The sequence below is a fragment of the Dysidea avara genome, chromosome 7 (genome assembly GCF_963678975.1).
Source record: "Dysidea avara chromosome 7, odDysAvar1.4, whole genome shotgun sequence".
Lineage (NCBI taxonomy): Eukaryota > Metazoa > Porifera > Demospongiae > Dictyoceratida > Dysideidae > Dysidea > Dysidea avara.
The window spans coordinates 12,222,575-12,250,228 of record NC_089278.1 but is presented as its reverse complement, the minus strand read 5'-3'; the positions used below and the strand labels follow the sequence as shown (position 1 = coordinate 12,250,228).

The 27,654-nt window shown below is 38.3% G+C and overlaps 2 protein-coding genes across 3 annotated transcripts in view; one reads left to right on the top strand and one right to left on the bottom strand.

The window, feature by feature from the left end:
• LOC136260491 (putative neutral sphingomyelinase) overlaps window positions 1–784 on the bottom strand; it is an 11,382-nt gene extending 10,598 nt beyond the window's left edge. Inside the window, exons 1-2 of one of the 2 annotated variants that reach the window (XM_066054229.1) lie at window positions 642–784; window positions 475–565 (exon numbers count right to left, since the gene is read on the bottom strand). In XM_066054229.1, the coding sequence (XP_065910301.1) occupies window positions 475–565; window positions 642–679 (129 nt within the window). In that variant the 5' untranslated portion in view covers window positions 680–784. Of the gene's footprint in view, window positions 1–474; window positions 566–641 lie in introns of those variants that run through there. The other variant, XM_066054230.1, reaches the window with a different exon arrangement.
• On the top strand, window positions 779–27,654 carry LOC136260490 (uncharacterized). Its single transcript, XM_066054228.1, has 13 exons — window positions 779–887; window positions 950–1,007; window positions 11,057–11,695; window positions 15,883–16,316; window positions 16,373–16,625; window positions 18,256–18,284; window positions 18,332–18,457; window positions 24,304–24,396; window positions 24,457–24,671; window positions 26,864–26,973; window positions 27,027–27,186; window positions 27,243–27,379; window positions 27,432–27,654. The coding sequence occupies exons 1-13, from the start codon at window positions 845–847 to the stop codon at window positions 27,583–27,585; spliced, it is 2,451 nt and encodes an 816-aa protein (XP_065910300.1). The 5' UTR covers window positions 779–844; the 3' UTR covers window positions 27,586–27,654.

The window sequence follows — 27,654 nt, the reverse complement described above, 5'->3', positions numbered from 1 at the left end:
TGGCTTTGTGGCCACCTTTCCTGTCCCACACGAAATAAGGCTTAGTCGGTCTAAGAATCTATATACCGGTACATGTTTGGTTAAAATGTTTGAGCTTTGGAGTACATATAAATACACCAAATCCTACACTATGCTGTTCAGCAAATAATCATTAAGGCAATATCACTCCAATAGTCACTGTACTATAATTTGGATCACAATCAAAGTTGGTCTAGATTGATTTTTACAGCTGACTTTCTGTCAAAACTTTGCCTAGACCATTGACCAATTGCAAAATCTGAGTTTTTGAGATACACTCTCACACAATTTCCTTATGCAGTTTTGACTACCCTAGAAAAACATAGTCCTTCATTTTGACTGCAGCCACAGATCATATAGTGCAGTGGTCATTGAAGTGACATCTCCTTGCGTGTGAACTTTTTTTTTTACATCAATTTAGGCAAACACAAACTTAATGTCAAAACGACAACTTACTTCTTGTAAAGCAGTTACATCATAAGCTTTTAACTCCTTAGCAATACCAGTTAGTCGTTCTCGCCTACGAGCAGATAAGACCCTCAGTCCCCTACACACGAGGATTAAAATCTCGGTTACAAAATATATATAAAACTGAAATTTAAATAAAGATACCGTTCACCTACCAGCAATTCATTGATAATATATTCAAGCTGGTTTCCATCTTTTCAAGGAGCAACGTTTACCTGTAGTACTCACTCAGTCGCCAGCGATCTGGTCGAATGATTCGCGAACGTACGTTTAGAATATTGTATCACGTGCGCAAACGATCACGTGACAGGGCAGGGCTTATCTGGATACCCCTTCGCAGTAATCATCCTTTTGTGGCATGTCGCTCTCCTATGTGTACTGCCTAGTGGTTGGCTGTATCGGTGAGGATATTTGCTAGTTTAAAACTTAGTAAATTCACTTGTTGCGTATTTGTCTATGCTAGGAATCTGCGGAGTTTTATCAACAAACTCGATAACTTGTACGAGCGAAGAAAGTGAATAGTGAGTATTTTGTTCGGTTTTGTTTGTACGTATATATGTTTCTTTGTATACGTCGGTATGTACAGTTAGTAGCTCGAGTAGCCAAAAGTTTTTGTGTATCATGATACAAAGGGTAGTCACCTCCATACTACCAATTGATGCACTTGCGACCGGAAGTGATCAAGGGATATTTTTGCAGTGAATCAAGCAATCAAGGCGTCCACAAAAGTGGCAACCAAGCACCTTTGAAAGGCAACATGAGAATTTACTAAGCTTTTACGGTTGATGATCAAGAATCAAGGCTCTTGGAAAGATGAAATCAAGTGATCAAGGCAATATTTTGGCGATCAAACTTCTTGATCCTGGTCGCAAGCGCATTAATTGGCGGTATGGAAGTGATTACCACTTGTGAAATATGATATCACCATATACCGTATAGCTGGTAATTTTCGAAAGGTTTTTATTTTCGGATATTTCGAAGAGGCCCTTCTCTTCGAAAATAAATTCCCACGTCCGGTTGTTTTTCGAAAATAAATTCCCACAAGTGAAAGCAACCGTCTAACTTTTGGTGATTCGTTCGTGTATTCCTTGAGTTTTAGCTCAGTATTGCTGATGATAATGGGTAAACTGTATCATTACTGTACCAATAACCAGAAAACAGGTGATCCAGAATGGTAATTGATGCCGTCTGCTCTACAATCTATGGTGATTAGGATACTATGAGCTAGCTATGATCGAGCGTGATCGTGACAGTGAGTTCACTCCACCCGAGACTCCCTCAGTCTTCTCTCCAGTGCACAGGAATGGGGATTATTCTTTCAGTAAGTCAGTTTTCGGCAAACATTCACGCATCTTCATAATTTATGACACGATTTTCCGTTTATTTGAAATCCATCCGGACTTCGAAATATGCACTCTTCAAAATTAAAATCTTTCGAAATTCATGTTTTGCTTTTTGTACGAAAATTTCTGTTTCGAAAATAACCCGCTATACGGTATATAGAAGCTTTTGGCTACAAAATCCTACACTTGATCGATTAATAACATGTTAATCACAGAAACACTGGAAATTTCACAAACTAACCTGCAGAGCTAATTCATAACGCTTTTTATTTCAGTGTAACACTAATGCAGTGAGGGTTAATGGGTATCGAGAGGTCGGAATACCATTAGAGCATTCCCTTTTAAATACGTAGCTACCGCCATTCCATTCACCATAGAACAAGAGACCGATTTTCAACCTTAAAATGATGTGCTTAAATTTCCTTTGATTTCCTTCTGCTATAGGCATAGGGGATTCCAAAAACCCACATACTACTTCGTATGCATTAACATCCACCACATTGGTCCTATTTAGCAAGTTATCTTTACGAGCAGTCACTGAACCTCAGGAATCCTTCCTTCTGATTGGCTTACTGCAAATATCTGTCCCGTGTTCAAGAAGGGAAATCATAATGATCCATCTAACTATCAACAATCTCTTTAGCAGCACCATGTTGTAAAATAATGGAACGTAATATTTCACTCCATAATGGACCATATCCAAATTGACTAGACAAATGCTAAAAGCATGATGGGGGGCAAGCCTGATGATAAAGTTGGTATTGTTTTATGAATGTGAATTAGCTAATTACCTTTTTTTATTTAGCAACTAAGCACAGGTTGTCAGGCAGAACACTTACTTCTACTAATTCCTGCCAAGAACTAAATCTATATTCAACACTGATCTTGAAACATTTAAATGGTTAACAGTTCTCAGTAACTTAGCAGTTTGCTATAGCTATATTGACGAGTTGGGTGCTGCATTGGTAATGAATAAATGATTGAATAATAGACAGAATGTCAAGTGACCTAGCAGAAGCAAATGTTCCTGTGTAAAGTAAAGCATGAAAGAAGGTGCCACTGAATTTTACTTAATATTAAATTTTAATTACTAAAGAAGTACATGATATTGGGAAGGACGATGAAAGCCATGGCCTATGGATGGTGTGTACTCACATAACATCAGCTGATGATTTTAAGAGGTGGTTTGAAGACCCAAAGAAAATAAAGCGGTCTGACCCAATACAAAAGAAGAAAATGTGGTCTGGCTACGCGAGCCTATTAATATAGGGCCACAAACGATTATACTTCAAAGGGTTCATAGACCTTGCTTCTCTTTGTTCAGCAGTTTCCACCTGTCTTCTTAGTGTTCCTTTCTCCTCTTTAGTCTCTCTTCTGTTGCTGGCCCTTGGTCTCTCTTTTCTGGTCTTTCATTGCTGGCCATACTGCAGGCATGAGTTGTCTCACAAACAGCACGTTGGCTTTCCGTGTCCTCAATGTAAACTTTTGCGCACACGACGCTTGTACACTATACGCATCAACTATGTAGTGTGGGGCTTTCCATGTCCGAAACATAAATTCTCGGGCACAAGAATGTACGTATGCATGCAATGCTTGTACAACGTACACTGACTACCGACCTGTGTGGGGCTTGCCCCAATAACCAGCACGGAGTTAGATCAGGGTCTTCTTGTCAAACACAGCTAATCTCACTAGTAGAGGACATATTCCATGCTATTATGGATGACAGATTTCAGACTGATTTAATATTATTGGACTTTAACAAGGCCTTTAATACTGTCCCTCATCTACGTCTTCTTAATAAACTATAATCTTGTTATGACTTGGACTAAATCATGGCTCACTCAACGTACACAGTCTGTTGTTGTTGTTAATGGTACTTCCTCTCCATCAGTGTCTGTCTTATCAGGTGTGCCTCAAGGTACTGTTTTAGGTCCTTTAATGTTTTTATTATATATTAATGAAGTGTCATCTTCCATCCGCCTATTCACTGATGACTGTATTTTTATACCGAGATATTAAATCCGAGAATGATTCTTGTAATCCTTCAACACGACCTCAACTTGCTATCCCAATGGGCCACAATTTTTTGTACTTATCAGGTGCTCCTGTTCACCTAACCCAGTTCAACACAATTACCATTTTGAAAACCATGTTCTAGATGTAAGGGAAGAACGTTCCTATTTGGGTGTCCTACTAAATAAATCTTTATCCTGGTCAAACCACATTACAAAAACAGCAACCAAAGCATCTCAAGTATTTAACTAAGACATAACTTGAGTAACTTTTTCTGTTAAGGCTTTTGCCTATCTCACCATACATAGTTTGAAGTGACACTTAGCCAGCTGCAACTTCATCCCTACTTCATGTAGCCTCTCTATCACCAACTGTAAGTGCTGCAGATGCTCTTCCAGTGTTGAAGAGAACACTAACACATCATCAACATAAACTGAGACAAAATCCGGTCCCTCTGCTGGATTCAAGTCCTTCAATACCTTGTGCATTAGCCGCTGGAAAACAGAGGGGGCATTGGTCAGCCCAAATGGCATAACCTTGAATTCGAATAGTCCTTGTGGAGTGATGAATGCTGTCTTCTCTGTCGACCTGGGGTGTACACGTATCTGCCAATATCCAGAGGCAAGATCAAGGGTGCTAAAATAATAGGGAGAGGATATCTGTCTGGTTTAGTCACCGCATTTAGCTGACGATAATCAACACAGAATCGGTGAGACCCATCCTTTTTCCTCACCAACACCACTGGACTTGTCCATGGACTACACGACTGGGTAATTACACCTGCTGCTTGCATGTCCTGCAATTGCTTGGCCACCTCTTGTCTCACCGAGTAGGGCATTCGTCTCACTGGTTGCCTTTTTGGTACTGCATCAAGTGTATCGATCTCAATCTGCACTAAATCAGTTTCTCTCCTCTGGCATCTCCACTAGTTCTAATAATTGGCCTATTCTGAGCTCTGCATCACCACTAACCAATCTCACCATGGTATCCTCTAAAACTGGCTCCACCATATCCACTGGCTGGGCAGTATACCTAGTATCATGCCAGCATCCAACTTCTGTGTGAACCCCGACATGTTAGTGAGCCTGACCTTGGCCTGTTCCCCTCTACTAGGGTCAAGGAGAGAGTCTTCCATTTGCACTCCTACCCAATCACTCAGTTCCTCTGTGCTGGACTCAAGCAACCATGAATTTCCCACTGGGGTGACCTTACCAATCTTCACTATGGCTGTGGTACTTTGCCCGGGGAGCACTCGAACGGACTTAATTAAGCTAACTGTCACTGTTGGTACCACAGTATCTTCTACTGGCACCTGATTTGACTCCTCTTGCGTACCCTCTCTCGAAGGACTCTGACATGTTTGTCTTGCCTTAACTACTCGACTCTTTGGTCTGGTGTTAGTATGGTACCAGACAATATTAAGTTGTCTACAGACTCCCTCAGAGAGGAGTAGCTGCTCTTGAGCATCAGTCTTGATATATATGGGGGTACACATTGTGACCCCCTCAAAGGTCACGTCTAGGTCCATCCTACCATTTAGTGTGAATGGAGTCTGGTCATAATTGTGGGGTGTTTTGTCTGCCTTCTTCAACTGACTCTTGCGCAGCTTAGCTACTGCTGCTATCTTCTTAAACACTTCACCTCCCATAATTGTAATATCTGCCCCAGTATCTATAACTCCATCCACTGGCACTCTCTGCACCTCTAATGTGACACAGCGAGAACAACTACCCTTGTCAGTTATCTTAACCAAGTTCACACCATCAGAATCGTCTGAGTACAATGAATCTACCAAACCTAATAAGCCATCACTTCCTTGACTGTCAGTGCTGGCTTGCACACGCTGTAGACCATTGTCTTAATACCCTTGCCAGCTTCCCTGACCATGGCTTTCGCTGGGTATAGATCTGCAGTCCTTTGCCACATGGCCCAACTTGTTGCACACATAACATCGGATGGCAAGCCGGTTCTCTCTATCTCGAGGGCCACTAGTTGAAAATCTTCCCTCATTCCTCCTTAATGAATTTGGTTGAGGAATCACTGTCCTTGCGTGTTGCACCTTGGTATATGCTTGTCGTTTCTTCAGTTCTAGTAGCCTTTTCTCCTCATTTCTTGCTGACAAGCATAGTTGGTCATAATTCTGTGCCCCAGAAATGGCTGGAGCAGCCATAAGCTCATCTTTTAAACCATTTTGCATCTGTCCAAAGAGAAGAGCTGCTCTTGTCTCCCTTAACATAGGATCTCTACCATAAGCTAACTTGAAGATGTGTTCAAGCCTGCAGATGAAGTCAGACACATTTTCATGGTCTTCTTGTCTGAGATGGCGAAAATCTTGTGTAGCCTAAGCCTGGCGTCCAAAATCCAACCTGTTGCGGAGTGATTCAATGGCAACCGAGTAATTTTTCTTACTGTCTGCACCTAACAATGTCCATTCTTGTCTTGCGCTTCCCCTGAGATACCCTGCTAATTGTAATAATTTCTCCTCCTCCGTCCACCCATTCAGGTTGCAGCCCTCTCCAACAAGGGGACCCAATCATCAAGGAGGGCCTCTGGTGATTCTCCTGTAAAGTAGTCAATGGGTGGGCCTCATCCAGCACGTTTTCTTGTCTCATGACTAGAAGCTGACCCCATGGTGCTCTCACTGAGCACTGATTGGGAATCACTAGACTGTAGCTCAATGACACTGTGTGCTTTCCTCAGCTCTGCTATTTCTCTATCTTTTGCTGCCAGTTCTTCATCATGCTTGAGGAGCTCCTCGCAGCTGGTATGCCATATCTCTTTAATCCTTGTTTTCCCTGGCTTACTTGAGCTTTTAGATTCTCTACCTCCAACTGTAATGCTGCTATCTGTTCGTTCGCTTTCTGTAGCGCACCACGGAGCTCCTCAACTTCACCAACGTCATTGGGTTGCAATGGACCTTCTTCATCGTGGTGTGGTTCCGTCTCGATCACTTTTGGCTCCTCCCTAATGAATTCACCATCTTCATCATGTAAAGCCATTGCCCCAGACGGTTCGAACACTATCTGAACACCACTAGGCTCATGGCCAATACTCGATGACTTCCCTTCTATCATCTGACACACCTCATCCATAGAGGCTGCTAGCTGTCGGTAGCCCCAAAGCTGCTCCCACCCGCTTTAACTGCAAAGCAGTGAGGCGCTGGGAATTAAGGGGGAGTCTTATTATTCGTCCCTCCTGGGATTCATCAGATATCACGTGGGTCGACCCATTTTCTGTGGCCATGGCTGTGTCACGTGCACTGTATGGTATACCAGTACACCCATTCTCACCCCACAAATAATGTTCAACAACAGTTGCGACACTACTATACTTAACAACAATACTGCTCTGCTTCGTCTTCGTAGATTTCCTGGTCCATATCACTTCCTTTAATACACGGAAACCGCACCTCAGATGGAACTGTCTCCAATCTTCCACAGGACTGTAGGTTTCCTCTCAGTGTCCTTCGACGCCCTCAACTCCTGGATTGCTTGGCTTCCACGGATCTCCAAATGTTAGCAGGTGACACAACGTGGCAGACTAATTGATTCTAAGTCATTCAAACATTACATCATACTTCATTATATTCTAATTAAAGTTCCTACCCTAATACAACAATCATCTAATTTATAATATTTACTAAATATTAGTCTGTCACACATGTATCCTCTAACACAAGCTATGGGCATCCAAGTAAGCAAAATTAAGTAGCTGTAGTTTATCTGTCAATCTTGCTTTTCCATATACAAGCTGTAAGTTGACAGGTCCACCTACATGTATATACTAAATTTAGTGCCACTGTGGAAAAAATACTGTAGTTACAACCAGTTTCCTAAATACTTGCAATAAAAAGAAAGAAACTTGTCCAGTCCATGTTCTATCCACTAGTCCAGTCCATGGCTTGTCCACCGGTCCAGTCCATGTGGTCTGTCCACTGGTCTAGTCCACGATCCAGTCCAGTGATTGTATACACCCAATGCAACACTGATTCAGAAGTGAAACCAATAATTCTCACCACCTAGGTGTTTCTGTCATTCTGAAATGTGCTAGTTTAATGTTTGATAATTAACTTCAAATCATCCCTCATAATGAAAGCCTTGGAGCATCAATGCCTTGCATGTATAGTTAGTTTTATAGTAGTTGCTCTGCCTAGATACATAACACATTCAAATCAAAACCCATAGTTTAGCGCACACTATGCATTGTTTTAGAAATGGAGCACTAAACTAATTACGCAGAACTAAAAACAGAACTGTAATATTAAAGGTTGTAGTTCTAGAACTGGAACTGTAATTCTAAATGCTATGGTTCCAGAACTGGAACTGTAATTCTAAAGGTTATGGTTCCAGTACTGGAAATGAAATTGTAATTCTAACAGTTATAGTTCTAGAAATGAAACCAGAACTGTAATTCCAAATGTTTATGATTCTAGAACTGGAACTGGAACTGAAATAACAAGCTGGTACTGGAACAACACTATCCTACACCCCGTAGGTCACCTGGCACATTTTTTTTGAAACACTTCCTGGGCTGGCTTGATGCCAAATGGCATATGCTTGAAACAATAGCGCCCAAACGAACTGTTAAAAGTGGTGAGCAGCTGACTTTCTTCAGTGAGGGGAATTTGCCAGTAGTCATAATTGGTGTCTAGTTTCAAAAATACATGTGCTCCATATAACTAGGTTGTGATATCCTCTAGAATTGGTAATTGAAAATGCTTCCATCAAATTGCTTTATTTAGTGGCCTGGGGTCAAGGCAGATGTGTAATTTCTTGGACTTCGGTTTCTCAAATACCACCAATGAATTTACCCAGTCATTGGGTTCATAAACCTTTCTTATCTCCCCCATGTTCTCTGAACATCCTATCCTAGGGAGTATATAACCAATTGAGCAATAAACTACCTTTGACCAAATCAGTGGTAAAACTGACCAGCTACAGTGGTGGAAACCTCAAGGTGGTAGGATGCAGCCGCCTAACCTATGATCACCAGCAGTTAGAATTTTACATTGTAGACATAACACAGGATCCTATACTTGGTTTGTCTGCATCCCAGACACAGGATCCTATACTTGGTTTGTCTGCATCCCAGAAGCTTGAAATTGTCAAACAGTTCTCAACATTGATCATGGCATGACTCACATTACCAAGATGTACCCAAAGTTGTTTGAAGGCCTTAAAGCTCCCTATTACATTGGGGATTCATTAGTGGCTCCAGTTGTGTCCACCACGAAACCAGCCAGTGGCACCACGAGAATGGCTTAAACAAACACTGAATGAGATGTCAACTATGAATTGGACTGTGAGGTTTTGAACTTGTAAGGATGTGTGACACTCATCCCCTTTAATCTTTGTTTTACTGGTGATGGTGCCAATAAATTAATAATGATTGCTCACTGACTCCAGAATATGAATCTTCATTCTGTTCAATTGCATCAGTTGTGCGGAAGCTTCTACAATACTTTGCAAAGTGATTGTATTTGCTGCACTTGCGGATAATATTATAGGAGTATCTTATTTAAATACACTGAAAGTGCTCTCAATTTCAATCTCTAAGCATTCAATTTTCAAAATTTTCCTGTGGGAGCATGCCCCCAGGCCCCTGTAGTATTGGCATGTGTCACATATGGTACAGTTAATGATTTTAAAGTACTTTGTAACTTACATGTGCAGTCACTCCATGGATGGTATTTTCATTCACCAGTCATAATTAAAAGTAAACAAGCAAGCACAGGGTAAATTAGGGATTTAAATTTGATTAGGGATCATAGAAATAAAGAGTAGTGAAAACAAGGGAGGTTGCCATTTAATCCCTACTTCAGTCTATGGGTATATACTGAAGTAGGGATTAAATGTCCACTAGTATATCTGCAGATGTTGGAGTTGTTTTTATTTTCTATGATCTCTAATTGAACTTTAAATTCCTAATCTTTCCTTATGCTTATTTATATCTAAACAATGTTCACCTATATATTCTTTTATTGCTTGATAGCAATTAATGAAAGATTTTTACATAATTCTCAGGTGCCCCCGAAGTGTACGCTGCTCTAGCTTGGCTTTTTTGTGCTGTACCATTGTTCTGTTACAATGTTGCAGATGTTTCATTTGATGAGAATCACTCAAGTATAATATCAACATGCAATGAAAACCATGTTTTCAATCAGGAATTTTAAAGTTTGATTAGGGATCATAGATAGGGAAACAAGGGAGGTCGTCTACACGTGCAGACATACTAGTGGACATTTAATCCCTAATTCAGTGAAGTAGGGATTAAATGTCCACTAGTATATCTGCAGGTATAGGCTTGTTTCCCTACTTTTTTTTCTATGATCCCTAATCAAACTTAAAATTCCTTATGCTTGTTGTTTACATTTTAGTAACATTGTTATGACTGGTGAACCCACGCATACTGCATCAAAAGAAAGAATAGTGCCAGAGTTAATGTTTTATCTGAATGTGTACCCCAACTATCAATTACTGGCTCAGCCATTATGCTTCATTTTCAGCTATGCTCAGCCCGTCACACAGCATTACAAACGAAGAACAGTAGGAGAATTGCCTCTGAATCAAACCAGTCACCATGGAAAATACGGATTATCCCCATTTACAAACATAGGGAAGCCATTGCACTACTGCATTTTGACACCTTGGGCTGTCAGCAAAAAGAAATGGGACACAAAGGAGGACAAAGGTAAGTCCGTGATGTGTGCATTGTACGTACCGCAGTATGCCAAAAGCACCTGTCGGGCTGAAACATGAAAAAATCAAGCCCATAGTCTTAGCTGTTATTGAGTTACGCTTGTCTGAAGACATTAGTCAGTTACTGAATAAAAAAATTTCAATTCCGTAGCAACCTATCTGAAGCATTTTTGGCCATTCTGGAGACACTTTTGGGCTTGATTCTACCTAACGGATACTACCGTGAGTTTGATTTCTAGTCAACCTTTTTATGAAAAGGTGCTAACCTCCAAATACATTACTACTGTACTGTATGACAACATTGTACATTTTACATTATGTATGCTGCAGTAGTTTCAATAATTAATCACGGTCAATTGTTGGTACAGTTTACAATATTTTTCTAATGTGTGATATGTAGGTCAGTGTTAGTAACACAGGTCAGTGTTAGTAACACACTTATGTGTCATCAAGGTAGCTTCTCAGGTTACATGACACACAATTGTCTTGATCAAAAATTACTTTGTCTTTCAGTTCCTGTGTTGACATTCCCAATGATAGTTTGTGCATTGAACACAGAAGCAATGGGTCATATTTGAATTATACTGATGACTTGGATTTAACAGAGTTGGAATCCTATATCATAAACTATATAGAGACTAATGTTACTAATGAAATTTGCAGAGATTATCTGAAAGTAGCAGTGTGTGCAACCATCTATCCACCCTGTACTGATAATGGTACTACTGTCCAGCACCTATGTTCTGAGGATTGTGATATGTTGTTAAATGAAGGGACATGTGCACAAGAGACTGAAATTATTTTTGAAGCTGTTAATGATTTTGTAGCAGATCCCATGATAGATTTTACCTTCAACTGTCCCAATACAACAAGTTTTGCTGAAGCTTATCTTAACACATCACTGTGTAAGGTTGAACATTGTTTTGTGATGTCATCAATTGTCAATGATTCAACTAATACTACTGCTACTACTACTACTACTACTACTACTACTACTACTACTACTACTGCTGCTGCTGCTACTGCTACTACTGCTACTACTACTACTACTACTACTACTACTACTACTACTACTACTACTACTACTACTACTACTACTACTACTACTACTACTACTACTGTTATACCCACACCAGTTGCAGTTCCTGATGGGTTTGTTAAATGTTGAATTTGCACATACATATTATGTAGGCAAGCATTACAAGACACTACATATATAAGCCAAAACAGCCAAGCTGAGTGCATGTAGCCTTTCAGGATTTTTTCAAAGAAGCATAGGCGATTTAATTTTGACCCAAATATTGTGGATCATAGTATGAAAGCATAATTTATCTGCAAGAAAAACCAGCTATACTGTCAGCATATAGACACCTGTTTTTAGAGTATAGTACACCTTCCTTCAAAAAGTAATATACATTCTAGAGGTATACTGATATGGAAATCTAATCCAAAACAGCCAAGTTGTAAAAAAAGGGTGCGGCCCCCAAAAAGGCCATGGTGAAAAAATATGTGAAATCCAAGGTGGCGGCCAAGAAATGGCTGTGATGGTAGGGTAATGGTAAAAATTTTAATAACGACAATTCAGATGTATTTGGTGCCAAGACCAAGCGGCACCAAATTCACCTGAATTGTCGTTATTAAAATTTTTACCATTAACCTACCATCACAGCCATTACTTGGTTGGATTTCACATCTTTTTTCAGCATGGGGGGCCGCACCCTTTTTTTACAGCTTGGCTGTTGTGGATTAGATATCACTTCTTTTTGTATTTGTATACACCAAAGTGGGGGCTTTTTTAACCTGTCTTTTTTTCTTTACCACAGAAAGAAGAAAAAGAGTTAAAGCAGATTTTTAATACTTTAACTATTTGTGATTTTTATCAGTAATTTTATATAATATTTATTATGCCAATTCTTCTCTGCAGGATAACTGGTTTGCAGCTGATCTCTCTATCAGCTGACTTGAAATGTAGCCGAACTCTCTACAGGGTGACTTGTTTGTGGCTGAACTGTCTATAGGTATCTTGTTTGTAGCTGAACTCTCTACAGGGTTATTTGTTTGTAGTTGAGCTCTCTACAGGGTGACTTGTTTGTAGCTGATCTCTCTACAGGGTCGTTTCTTTGTAGCTGAACTCTATACAGTAACTTGTTTTTAGCTGATTTTTCTATAGGGTGACTTGTTTCTAATTGATCTCCCTACAGGGTCAATTGTTTGTAGCTGATCTCTCTACAGGGTGATTTGTTTGTAGCTGAACTCTCTACAGGGTAATTTGGTTGTAGCTGAACTCTCTACAGGGTTACTTTGTCTAGCTGATTTCTCTACAGGGTGATTTGTTTCTAGCTGATCTCTCTATAAGGTAGCTTGTTTCTAGCTGAACTCTCTACAGTATTATTCTTTGTAGCTGAACTCTCTACAAGGAAACTTCTTCTAGCTGATCTCTCTACAGGGTGATTTGTTTGTAGCTGAACTCTCTACAGGGTAATTTGGTTGTAGCTGAACTCTCTACAGGGTTACTTTGTCTAGCTGATCTCTCTACAGGGTGATTTGTTTGTAGCTGAACTCTCTACAGGGTGATTTGGTTGTAGCTGAACGTGTTTGTAGCTGAACTGTCTATGTTTGTACCTGAACTCCCTACTGAATAACTTGCAATGTAGTAGAATTCTTTAAGTCCAGGAAAACTTGATTAATTGTTTCTCATACCTGCCCTCATCCCTTTTTATCCTACCGCCTCTTATTTTATTATTGCTGTTATTAATCACGTGCACATGTATTTTGATGCTAAGAAGGCTGGCTACTTGGCTGGCTATCATTTTACAGCACAGCAAATGTCACTTGCACCTCAGAAACATTGGTAAAACATAAGTACTAGTTCTTAAAAGGCTTTAGCTAACCTTTATAGTAGCATACAGCTTGAATTAGAGTATTTTCTTTAACAATGAATAATGAAAAATGACCTCCCGCCTGACTTTCTAATTTTTGTGGATGAGAAACAAGTAATCAAGTTTGCCTGGCCTAATGGAGAAACATATAAACATAGCTGAATGCTCTATTAGGGTGACTGTTCTATTAGAGTATCTCGATCTCGCATTTCCTATGTGTAGTTGGCTTTTGAATCATAAGTCAGTGGTTTGTAGTCTGATTCTTCTGTACTACTGCAAGGACCTTCTACGATGATTAGTGCAGCCACACACCAATTTTCAGTTCATTGCTCTAAGTGGTTTGCCTGGTAGGAGTGAAAATTAATGGTATTTTTATTCACGAAGCTCGGTTGTGCAATTGTTACACACCCGAGTCATATCTCCATGATCATTATTTCGATTCCTTTCAAACCACCAAAAGGCACTCCTACGATGGTTGGTCTATCCACATATTGATTTTCAACTCATTCCTCGAAGCGGTTTAGGTGTGACAACAAATCGATCATGTTTTACACAAATAATCGATCATACCTCATGAACTGTTCATCGAATTTACACCAAACATGGTACTAGGATTTGCCCTTAGACCCCCTTTGAGTGTGCCAAGTTTCTAGGCGATCGGTTAACGCATTTGTGTTTTATAACAATTTTCCAAGTGTACGAAAAGACGAAGAAGAAAAAACAAAGAAATACAAGCAAAATTTTGGCCACTCATATCTCAGAAATGGCTGGGGAGAGTTTCTTCAAATTTGGTATGTGGGGTGGCCTACCTGGCAGGCACCTCTGCAGTGAAACTGGTTCCAATCAGATGAGAGATCACGAAGCTACAAAGGTGTGAAAATCGCGTTTTCTTTCTTCCTGTCAATATACTCAAGGTGTGGCGCGCTGGCTTCTTGGGCCACACGACACACTACCGTGTGTCTTGATTTAATACTCTGATAACCCACCAATTTCGATACCATGATACCAATATTTTTAGTAGTGGGTTGTGCCTATAAACATAAAAGGTTTTCAGTGTAGATACTACAATAAAATTTAATGTAAAAATATCTAAAAGGGTGGTTGCCAAAATATTTTGTAAAAAGAAAAAAAAGGACTCGTGAAAACAGGCTGTAGGACCCAGGTGTCCTACAGACCTTCAGCACTTTCGCTGTAAAGCCTTAACAAAAAAATTTTTAAAAAGAAATTAAAAAATCTGACGAATTTTGTCTAGCAGATATAGTACTTAGGGAAATATCTGTTAAAGAGTCAACTTTTACTAATTTTAAATATTACAAATATTGCACCTAATATCAGTACTGATACCAGTAAAAGTTTCTAATTCAGATTGAGAGCCTACTACCCCAAGTCTATTATTCCAATCTAGTAACACTCTATCAACCTCATTAACAGATGAAGTAGATGTAGATTTACCACAATAATAATCCCAGTGACAACATCAAGAGTGAATACCGATATTTATATCGGCGCACCTCTAATACATTCAGCCATGAAACTTTATTTAATATTAACCTATAGTGATATATAGTATAGTGGCATAGCTTCCAAAATTAGCCAAATTGTGCACTTTTCATAAAAGCATGAAACTTTCCACATAAATACCGTATAGGGGGAAAGTTTCGATGGGCTAAACTTCACGTATTTTGTGGTTTTATCAAAAACCATGAAGGTTTCCTTGTGAATGCTGCTAGCTGTGGTGTCCGGATTTGATTAACGATGTGGAAAGTGCTGCAGCAGTCCAGCTTCTTTTGTGAGCCACGCCTACTGATTTGGATTGTGCATTGCTGTATGTAGCTTGTCATACATGGAGCCACACCCATTTAGCAAGGTGTGTTGCAACAATTTGAAGGCATGCACAAAGCCATGTGCATTGCTGTGTGTACGCCCAATGTAGAGCCACACCCACTTTTATTGATTGTCAGGTTCCAGTGTATGTTCACGTCATAATCGTCATGAACCACACTCATTTATTGACAAACTAAATGTGATTGTTTACGTGCACGGCTAAGCGTTTTGAGAGCACTGTCCACCGCGAAAGTTTAACTGTTTAACTGCGAATAAGTTTATTTGCCCTCTACCACAAAACTTTCGCCCATCGAAACTTTCCCTTATACCCTTATACGGTAGTATTTCTCATGACTTGTATTTTTGATATAGTGCCATCGCAGTTTTGACCTTTGGTGAACCATATTTTAACAAGTTAATTAATGCCTCAGGTAGATAAAGGCAGAAATGATCAAAAATCTGGGCAAAAATGGCCGTAAAGGTCACCAAAAGTCAAATCTACGATAGCACTATATCAAAAAATTTATGTCGTGAGGAGTGGTAAGTTTCATGCTTTTATGAAAAAGTGCACAATTTTTGCGCTGTGCTGCTATACTAATAGTGGTATTATGTATTAATGTAAGTGCTTCTATACAGGTGTGTACATCTCAGTTACTTATCACAAGGAGCATGTAACAGATTTGATTTATCTACTGATGATGTCATATTTAAATATGTGAATATGCAAATGAATATGGAATTCTTTGATTTGCTGAATGGCTTAGAAACATTACTTGAAAACTCTGAAGTAGATCCAGTTTGTCGGGATGCTGCCAGCTATTACATATGCAACATTGTATACATACCGTGTAATCTGACCAGTGGTAACCCCAGACCTATCTGTGCTTCATCATGTATCAGGTTCTTCCGTGAAGAACGTTGTAGGGATACATTTACAACAATAATCCGGTTTTCTGCAATTGTTGATTATCCATTTAGAGATGATTGTGGCAACACTTTGTCACATTTGTCTGAGTTTGGTTTTGATTTATCAGCCAGTGATTATGAGGATGACTGTCTTGATTTGGCAGGTATTTGATACATGGCTTGATTTTATGTATTTTAATCACTGTTGTTTGTTCTACAGGTATAGTAGAACCAAATAGGACAATGGCTGGTACTACAGTGACACCTACAAACAATAATGGTAGTGGATCTTCCAGTAGTTCAAACGATTCTGGACCAGTAATTATTAGCATTTCAATCATTGTTGGTTTGTTAGCAGTGGGGGTTGTTTTGTTTCTTATTATAATGTTTCTGGTGGTAAAGAAGAAACGTAAAAGAAGGAACACAGTGATAATGAGACCTTCTAATGTTATCTATAATAATGCGTACAGTGGGTGAGTATAAATGTTTTGCTGCAAATGTTTAAAGGCAAATTAATGGGCAAAAACTTTAAATTGATAGTTGCCATCTCTACACTGATGAAATCCCTTTACCATTGCACTGGATGAGTCACAGTGCTTATCTGGCACTACAATATGACTAAAATTGCTGCCTCCTACAAATGTGACTGAGCTGGGAAAACCAGTCTTATCATCCATGATAGCAAATTTGACTTTTCACCAAGAACACAAAGCTGTATACATGGATGAACTATCAAATTTTGCAATCAAAATCAGCTAAACTTGAGTGGTCTACTTTTGCTGGCTGCTTTTCCCAAGCACAGTGGTGATACGTACGAGCAGTCTGGGGCCCTAATGAAGCTCTCTGGCCAGTCTGGGGATGGCCATTTGTGGTTGTACAGCTATGTGGTGTTGAATAAATACCTGTGATGTTCTTTCATTTTGGCCAGTTTTGAGACCTGAATGGCCCATAACTTGGCCTAATTCATCCCTATGCCTTCCTAATTTTTTTAAACAGCCTCTTGCCCTCCTCTGGCCCCTGCCACCCACCTCTTTTGGAGGTCACCTGATACAGTCAACATCAGGTTAAAATGGTGGGAAACTTAGCTGTTGGCTACTTGTACAGTGGATGCTCTAGAAGGTAAGGAATTGGTGTAAAACATGTGAAAATTTGGTGCACATAACTTCAACAATTGGCAAGCTACAACATGCTGAATTTCTTGATACTTTTAAATAGGCAATAAGACCGGTTTTCCCAGACTAGGTCACAAATGTGTTTGTTAGTTTCCTGTACTATTTGTGATGGGTTCTTTTCTCCGGGGACATTTCAGTGACTGATTTTTTTTCACTCTACCATAGATTAGAGAAGCTGCCTGATTTATGGTCAGCCATTCCTTCAGGCTAGCAGATTTATGATACATATAGGGTCATACATTTGAAAAGCACAAAACATGGGTACTGTCCTGTCGCAACATTGGCTTCGCGGCAGCAATGTGCAGTATATAAGGAAACAAACCAGCAATGGAATAAATATCCTGATATCTCACATATTGAGGTGTTTAGATAATAGAGGTCAGGGATGATGAAAATGTTATAGCCATAGCCAGATGTACATAGGTTGCCTGATTTTGAAACTGTTTTGGGAATTCCATGTTTGCATGTTTGTCAGTATTCACAATTACACCTGCAAAAAGGTTTACTGTAAAAGGAAATGCATAGTATGCAAAAAAGCCTTTATACAAGTCTGTGTTATATGCCTAGACAGTTACACAGCTTTTTTTCTTGGTAGGGCTGTCATGCACATTATAACTTGTAAGTAGAACTCTTGTTACTTGCCTGGACAAGTGAAGCACTTCCAATAGGCACATGTTGCAGCAAGTGAAAAATTAAGCCTGTAGCATAGAGTTATGTTTGCATCAAGGCATCAGTTGGTAGTAGTCATTCAGTACAAAATCCGTTTGTTAACTTTCATAGAGAGGAGCATTTTGCCCAACCAATATTGCCAAAGTATTACGAAGGTAATTGAGATCATTATTTTTTGGCAGGAAAAATGCAAACCTATATAATCCATACCATACAGTACTATCATACCTGCATAATAATATTGTTCTGTTTTGTTTTTCAGTGTACATCTGCATACAACAGATGAAGAAGGTATTGTGTACTACAATGGTGGTTGGTTTATATTTCAGTTGTTTTAGATGACAATGTTCGCATTGCATTAACACTGGATGACCTAAAAGCACTAAGAAAAGAATTTGGGAATGACTTTACTGATTTATTATTGCCAGGACATCAAGTCAAAAGAGATAATCCACTTGGAGAAGGTATTTAAGTGATGTGCAAAGTAGTGGTATACCTTAATCATCCAAAAACCAAATTATTAGGATGTGCTCTTTGTTCATGACCACAGAAATAAGATATGTTGCTACATCTGCTACTGCCTTGAAACGCAGGTATTAGTCTTACCAATATAGTAGAGCTGTGACCTGGACTATAAGTGTACATAACCAGTTATTGGCTCCCTATAACCGATTGATGCTTATTTTTACATTTTTCAATGTATATTAACAGCATTTTCATCAAACTAATTAATCAAATGTGCTGTTCAACATAAAATAATGGTAAAGAGTGGTTTTGAAATGTATAATGAACAAACAATAAACAGTCTCCTCGTAGATTTTAGTGCACCATTTATGACCAAAAACTGTTGTGGTCATGTGATATAATTGGTTGTTGCATACATAGTCCAATTATTAATAGGCCTCAGCAATAAGCGATTTGATTAGCCGATTATTGCATAACCGATTTACAGTCCCACAATACAGGTCTAATAATAGTACCGATACCAATAAATGCTGGTATAATAAGTGCATTGCTGGTATAAAATGGAACAAGGAAAAAGGATATGCAAATCATCATATCTGTGACCTCAAAGAATATAAATTCTGAAAGGAAGTTTCCTCCCCCACATTCATTATGAAAATCACACAATTTTGGTTGTAGTTTATATTATAGGAACAGTACGATATATAATAGCATGTTGTCAACTTTACCCAGTTAGGGCAAATACTTGCCCATAAAGTTTCCTAAAGCTTTTACTTGGTATGCTATTTTTACCATGATAGCCATATTTGGTACATGCAATGGGAACCAAAGGGCAAATTTTGGTGAATTTTATGCAATTCAATAGTTGTCAGCAACTAATTTTTGCCAGGGAAACAAGTTAATGTTGTGCTATGTCCAATAAAGTCAGGAGCCTAAGTGGTACATGCAAATTACTTGTTTATGCAATTGATTACATTATAATCACAATATTTGAATTATATATAGGTACTTTGAAGTTGATGATAATAAACAAAATGCAAAATTGCAAATTCACAATACAGAATTGACTTCTCAGCTGTTTTATGCTTTCACTGTTGTAGAAAATTCTGTGCTGCAGTTCCACATTTTTATTGTGGGTCACACCTACCTGCTTTATTCATTCTTAAAATATTTGTACAGCATATAGGAAACCCTATTCAATATTTTCAAAGATACAGTAGTACCTCCATTATCCAAACACCTGTGTGCCAGTTCAATCATAAATGTGACCTGATCTGACAAAACCGGGCTTATCGCCTATTTACAAGTATTGAAATATGCAGGTTTTAAGTTTTCAAAGTGTTGTAGCTCGCCAATGGCTTTAGTTACGTGTACACGTTTTCACCAATTCCTCACCTTTAATACCATCCAGTGAACAAGTAGCCAACAGCCAAGTTTTCCACCATTTTAGATAGTTTTTTTTCCGAGGTTGACCATGGCTCGGCTGTATCAGGCGAGCATTACAATTAGTGGTGGCGGGGGCAGTGGGAGGGCAAGGGGTTAATGAAAGAAAATGGAAGAGGAAGGCGAAGGAATGAATAAGACCAAGTTATGGGCCATTCAGGGCTCAAACCTGGCTAAAATGAAAGTAAATGAACAGTACTAGTCTTTATCCAACACCACGGAGTTGTACAGCCACACACAGCCATCTACTTGTTGGCCAGAGCTCCATTTAGGCCCAAGACCACTCGTACAGCTCACCACTAGGCTTGGAAAAAGCAGCCATCATAAGCAGACCAGTTAACCCAGGCTGGTTGTGACAGTGAAATCTGTTCATGTAGCTTTGTGTTTGTGACAAAAAATCAAACCTGCTGTTCTGGGTGATAAAGCCAGTTTTGCCAGAATGAGTCACAAATGTGTTCAGATAACTGAATAATTGAGCCCATTTATTTATATACAGAGTTCTGTTCAACTACTCTAATAAAACATACACTTACTCTAATAGAAAGTTCACCTAATGACGAAATCTAATAGAGCAGTCACTTATACTGTTTGGATAATGGAAGGTTTGGATAATCGTGGTCCTAACAATATAAATATAGTCTAGCCTTCATGAGTGTTTAACTACATTCCTTCAATTACAGAAGGAAGGCTTGTTTTATTTTTATTGTATTGCCTACGTTACAGACACATTATTTCTGGAAACAACAAGCTGTGGGCATGCACCTAGTTTACCAGATTAGTGAATTATATTATTGGATTAAGGCACATATGTAGTAGTGTGTTGTGCAGCTGACAGAGCTGAAATGCCATACTATACAACAGGAAAAAAAAGCAATTTTCACATCATATACGTACATAGCTCCATGTTCCCTTCTCTAAGTGAAATGAGTTTTACACTGCAAATTCCCTCCGCCTTCAGCACCCGAATATGAGTCCTCAAGGTTTAGTTCTTTCATTTTAGGGGCCTATAGGTTTGTCTTCTTCTACTTTTTACATGCTTTAACAAAAACTGTTATAAAAATGCAAAAGCATAAGGTTGATTTGTATCAGATTTATGGACAATTTGTTTTTTATGCACCTCTTATTTCTTGGTGACTGTTATATTAGAGTATTTGGACCTTACATTTAGTTTCACATACTAAGTGTTTGAATTAGGATCTCCAGTTCCTTCACACCTGACATCCAAACTCCTAACCACTGAACCACTTGTCATCTGCTTAGCATGCATTATATGTCAATTTTTTATTTATGTATGCCATTTTGCGATCTATTCCGAATAAATTAGGGGGGGGGGGGGGGGGGGGGCTATTGCTCTTGCAGCTAGCATTGTATTTATAACCAAATTAAATTGCCAAGCTTCATATAAAAAATATAGACCCCGCGGAATACTAAACGACTAACTCCTAATAACCAACCACAAATCCCACCTACCACAACAAAGACAAGAGGTAAACTCTCCAGACAACATCAACAAAATGTCAATATCATGCGGCCAATTCAAACCCAACAGGCTTTTCTTTATTAAATTGATAATACAAGACTCGTTAGAGTATTTAAAAATATTAAAGTAGTCAAATAAATATGTAATACAATACAATTGTAACTGTTGTCTTCCATCATTATCATTTTGTTTGTAAGAAGAAATGTGGCAAGCTCCAAAGCTGATATATGCATACTAAAACATCTATTTCTATGTAAAAACAGCCAAGCTATAAAAAAAGTAAACAAAGCTGTGAAATCAAATGTTGCAGTCAAGGAATGGCTGGCTGTATTACCAATTTAATGATGTCATTGTTGAAACTGATGTCATTGCAGCCATCAATTGGTCACCACCTTGATTTAAACCCAGGCCGGCATCCTTTTCTTGATAGCTTGGATGTTTTGGCATAGATCTAACAATCATAATTTAAATGTTTCTGTTTGCACTATAAAACTACCTGTGCAATGCATTATTCCATCACTTGCTTTAAAACGACTCAACTGCGTTTAAAAGCTGTGAAACTGAATGTGGTTTTTAAAGACTATACTCTTATTTTGCCGCTTGTAGAAATGTGGCTAAGAAAGCCAGTGCACCACACCATGCATATATTGACAGAAATAAAGAAAATATTATTTTCACAGGCATAGCTCCATGCATGGTCCTTCTCCAAAGCACATCATTTTTGCATTGTAGCTGCCCACCAGGTAGGGTAGGCCACAAAGCAAATTTTATTGAATTTATTCCAGCCATTGGCAAGATGTGGGCCAAATTTTCAATTTTTTTCTTCGTTTTCTTTTTTTTTTTAAAGGGATCTACAGAGGCTAAATTTTTCTTTTCTCACACTTTGCAAAACTTGTTGCTTATTGCTAGTACATATACTTTGATTGCCTTGAAAATTTGGTACTGATGAAGAGTGTGTAAAGGTGAATCCATGTACTAAGTTTGCTATGATAATTATCCACAGTGGTATGAATGTTTAGTCAAGAAAAAAACATCTTAACTTTTGTCATGGCCACAGGGTAAACTGCTTATGGGAATAACTTGAAACTGGGTGTGAACATAGGCCAATCATCATTTATAGCGATGCCTTTTGATGCTTGAAAATAAACTATTAAAAATTATAAATTGTAAAAATGAAGTAGGGATGCAAACAATAAAAAGTAGTGAAACAAGAGATGAATGATGATAGCTATTACAGCATAGCTCAGTGGGAAATCCCTACTTTGGCATTGAACACAAAATAATTGTTATACCATACCGAAGTAGGGATTTCCATGCTGTAATAGCCACCATCATTCATCTCTTGTTTCACTACTTTTTATCACTTGGATCCCTACTTCATTTTTTAAATTTATATACTAGTTTCTATAAACATGTGACTGTTCTATTAGGGTGACTGCTGTATTAGAGTATCTCAAGTCAGCCTACAAAGGTGTGGGCTGTCTCAAAAGGGGTGTGGTCATCATGGTCTTAATCGATTATTAGAGTATCTTGAGTTGGCCTACCAACTTGAAGGTGTGTGGTCACTATTCCATTATATAAATACAGCTAGCCTTAAAAAAGGTGTGGTCATTGTGGTCTCGATCGATAGATCGATAATGGTCGTAGAATAAAGAATGAGCGTGATTTTGTGACCTATTGTGAAGATACAGGTAACTAGTAGGCCTACCTCCGTACAGTAACATAGTCTAAATAATTTTGTGGCATCTATTATGCTGCTCAAAGAAAGTGTTGATATGGAAAATTAATGCTTCAATATGGTTTGTTGCATGATCATGAAGAAGACAGAGGAACAGTTTGATTGAATATAACAGGAAAGACAAAGCACAAAGGGCACACACTCATTGGAACCTTGAAAGGCACATCCCACTGGTGAGTTTGTTATTGTGGCATAAATCTGTGGCCGTGCACTGCTTCGTTTAGCCTGTAGGCTTGTGACCGTGGTCAGTGAGCGAGTGAGGCAGATGAAATTTTGAGTTTTGTCGGTTTTTAAATATATTCTATATCCGCCATTATCCGGCTGCCTGCAAGTATTTTCTTGTTTTGAATGCTACATTTGATGTTAGATGGACTAATATTATTCCATAGAGGTGATTTTCGTTACATAAGATGTTTCTAGGCTGGTTTTTAAAAGGCTGAATTTTGGTGGCACGTGTCATTTCAGGCGATCCCTACTTTATGAACAACAGCAACAGAGCTACAAAGTAAAAAAAAAAACAAACAAATGTAACAATTTGGGGTTGAGATAATCTAATAGAACAGCCACCATGGGGTAAAAATTGCACAAAAACGTACCAGGATTCAAGCCAGGAACTTCCATATCAAACACCCAAATCCTTAACCACAGAGTTACTGCTATCGCAGCTGTTTGCTTCACTTAATTTCTACTTTATAAATGAAAATTCTTTATAATAAAAGTAAATTTCAAATGGAAATTCTAGATTGTTCTAGAACATTATTTGTGCATTCTATTAGAAGTCCTCAGAAATAATATTTTTAATAAAACATGCAATACAATACAATATAACTTCTGTCTTCAATAATCTTCATTGTGTCTGTAGATAAGCAGAAATGTGAATAAAACAAACCCCAAAATTTGGGCCATACAAGCTTTTAAAAAGAATGAAATTCACACAAAACAGGGAAAAATATTTGGCCTTGGGTGAAAATTGTTGTGGTGGCAGCCAAGAAATGGCTGCAAAGATATAAATGTTGCCATTAACATCATCGCAGCCATTTTTTTGGCTGCCACCTTTGATTTCACAACTATTTTCACCCAAGCTTTTGAAGGTTGCACTCTCTTTTTCTCACCTCGGCTGTGTGGATGATAATTAACACTATGTTTTGATATAGTTATGCACGTCCCTTAAATTATTAATGTAGGAGAGTTTGGACTTGTCTTCAAAGGTGTATGGACTCATCAAACCACTGATGGAAATGAAATATCAACAGAAGTAGCTATTAAGACAATCAAAAGTATGAAATTGTTGCCCTAAAGTGTGTGTGTGCATATGTTATCTAAAAATCATCCTCTAGATTTTAACTCACTGGATAAACTAAAATCATTCCTTCGTGAGAGTGCTGTAATGAAAAACTTGGATCACCCTAATGTGTTGAAAGTGTTAGGAATTAGTCTTGAGACTGAAGATGGACTACCATTTATATTGTTACCGTATATGGCTAATGGAGACCTTAAAAACTACTTGAAATCAAAACGACCTGACACTTTAGCAGTTGACAAGTTCCCCATGGTATAGTTTTGTTAATGTAATGCTGTTGTGTAAGTATTTGTACAGAAAATCCTTAGACACTTGTTTTGATGTTTTGTGTTACACAGTTTAATGGATGTTAGGTACAGCTATGTATATTTGTAACTAATACAGACAAATTAGCATTTTTACTAGCTAGTAAGGATCATTACAATAAAGATTCTCAAACAAGGGGGTCATCGTGACATCACTTGATTTGTAAATTTCACTACTACTTTAACCATATATCAAACAGTACGGTAGTACTATTTAAATAAGATGTCACATGCCACCTAAAATGCTGCCTTTTAAATCATCCTAGAAACATCTTATGTGACGAAAGAATCACCTTTGCAGATAATATATTAATTAGTCCATATAACATCAACTTTACAGGTTTTTGCAATTGAATTCGTCACCTTTGCAATTGACTTCATCCCATTTGCAGTAGAGTTCATTGCTTTTGCAGTAGAATTTGTCCCATTTGCAATTGAATTCGTCAGCTTTGCAATTGAATTGTCACGTTTGCACAAGAATTTGTCCGTAACAAGATTGGCAGCTGCAGTAAACACGAAAACAAGCTGCTTCAACATTGGCAATGGGTGTGGTCACTCACGAACAAGCTAATTAACTCGAATGGCTTTGCATATAACCAGCTCAATATGAGTCCAGTTACCCTGTAGCATCTCAAGTGGTATTCTCCATGGCAATAATGATCCACCTTGTGATGAGCAGCTGGTTTATTGCAGTCAATACAATTATGACGAATTCTTGTGCAAATGCGATGAATTCTAATGCAAAACCGATGAATTCAATTGCATACAGGACGAATTCTACTGCAAAAGCAATGAACTCTACTGCAAACGGGACAAAGTCAATTGCAAAAACTGTAAAAACAAGAAAACACTTATAGGCGGTTGGATATAGAAGTTTTTTTAAAATCACCAAAACTCGAATTTTTGTCTGCCAGCCTGCCTGCCCTGACCACAGTCACAAAGCTGGAAGCCAAATGAAGCAGCACACGGCCACCATTTTATGCCACAATAACAAACTCACCAGTGTGATGTGCTTTTTGATGAGTATGTGCCCTCTGTTCCTTTTATCTTCAATGTACGTCCTTCTTCATGTAATGAAACCATATTGAGGTGTTATTAAATTTTCCCTATCAACGCTTTTCTTGAGCAGCATAATTAGATGCTGCGAACTTATTTAAACACTTGCTCTTAGTAGATACCTGTAATTTCACAATAGGTTCAATACCGGACCACGCCTATTAACGTGATCTTGGTTGATTAATTGTGACAATCAAGCACCAAGACCACACCTCATACCAATCACAATGACACACTCTGTTACTATTGGCTAGCTGTATTCATTAGTACTAGTATTCATATATGAAATAGTGACACACCCCTGTTAGGTAAAGGCTGACCCAAGATACTCTAATAACTAAGCGATAAATGTTCAATAAATAATCGCTTGGGCAACGTGTGGATACATATTTCTGTGTTAGCCATTGAGCAGACCACACAACAACACAAAATAGGTGAGTAACTTATAGTCCTAACTATTTAATATTAACTTACTGTAAGCTTGGCTTAATTTAGTACAAAATGTTAGCGCTAAAAATTGGACCCCACAATTGCAATTTTTCTGGCACTGTGTGTAAAGCATAATGACGTATGAGCAGCATTCTAACAGCTATTAGCCCACACTATTATAACCATTATCGATCATCAGATACTGATATATAAATGGAACAGGGTGAGTGCTCTGTAGTCTTTCACTCAGAGTGTGCCTAGAGTGATGTATATTACTTATACCACAACTGTGTTAGGTTTTGCTGATATAATATACACCCTTAACTCTCGTGCTTCAGGTATATTATATCAGCAAAATTCCTCACAGCCGTGGTATAACTATTACATATTTATCACTTATACCACACCTGCTTGCATGGTGCTGATATATATACCCTTAGCCCTCTAGCCTCAGGCTTTGGATTTATAATCCCTTGCAGTCATGGTATAACTATTACATGTATCAAGAACTGTCCAGTTCTTAAAATGTATATAGCGTACTTTTAGCTTTGTGTATGCCAAAAATTTTACATGTTGTACCAGGACATCTACATTTAGTGCTATAGATATTGTATACTAAGTTATTGATGTTTCAAAGATGATGCTACTCTACAGGGTTTAGGAGAAGATAAATTGATTATGATGTGCTACCATATTGCTTGTGGTATGAGCTACTTAGCAGAAAATAAAGTTGTTCACAGAGACCTTGCAGCAAGAAATTGCATGTACGTGAGGAAAATCTTTTAAGCAATAATCAGTTGTATGACTGTTTGATTAGGGTGGACGATCAACTAATTGTTAGAGTAGCAGATTTTGGTCTGGCCAGAGATGTGTATGCTTTAGATTATTATCGACAACAAACTACAAATAGATTACCAGTTAAGTGGATGGCTCCTGAAACACTCAATGATAGAATAAGTAATGAAAAAACAGATGTGGTGAGTAAAAAGCAAAGCCAATTGTACAATCTTTTCTACATAACATCATCTTCCAGTGGTCATATGGGGTCACATGTTGGGAGATATTCAGTCTTGGCCGTTCCCCCTACCCCACAATTCCTAATCATGAAATACCAGACCATATTGAAGCTGGAAACCGACCACCCAAACCACAACTCTGTTCTGATAACATGTATGAATACTAAACAGAATACACACACCAATCACATGTGTTCTTCACACAGGTATTCCATAATGATGAGATGCTGGGATGTAGATACTATGAGAAGAATCAATTTTAAAGGGATAGTAGCAGAACTAAATGAACTGGTAGATGATGGGTATATCATTGACGACCCTTCTGTATCTAAACCTGTAGATGATTATGCAAATGCCTGATTGTCATTTTACATTCATATATAGTAATGTAAATATATATATTACCATACAGTGGATCTCTATAATAGA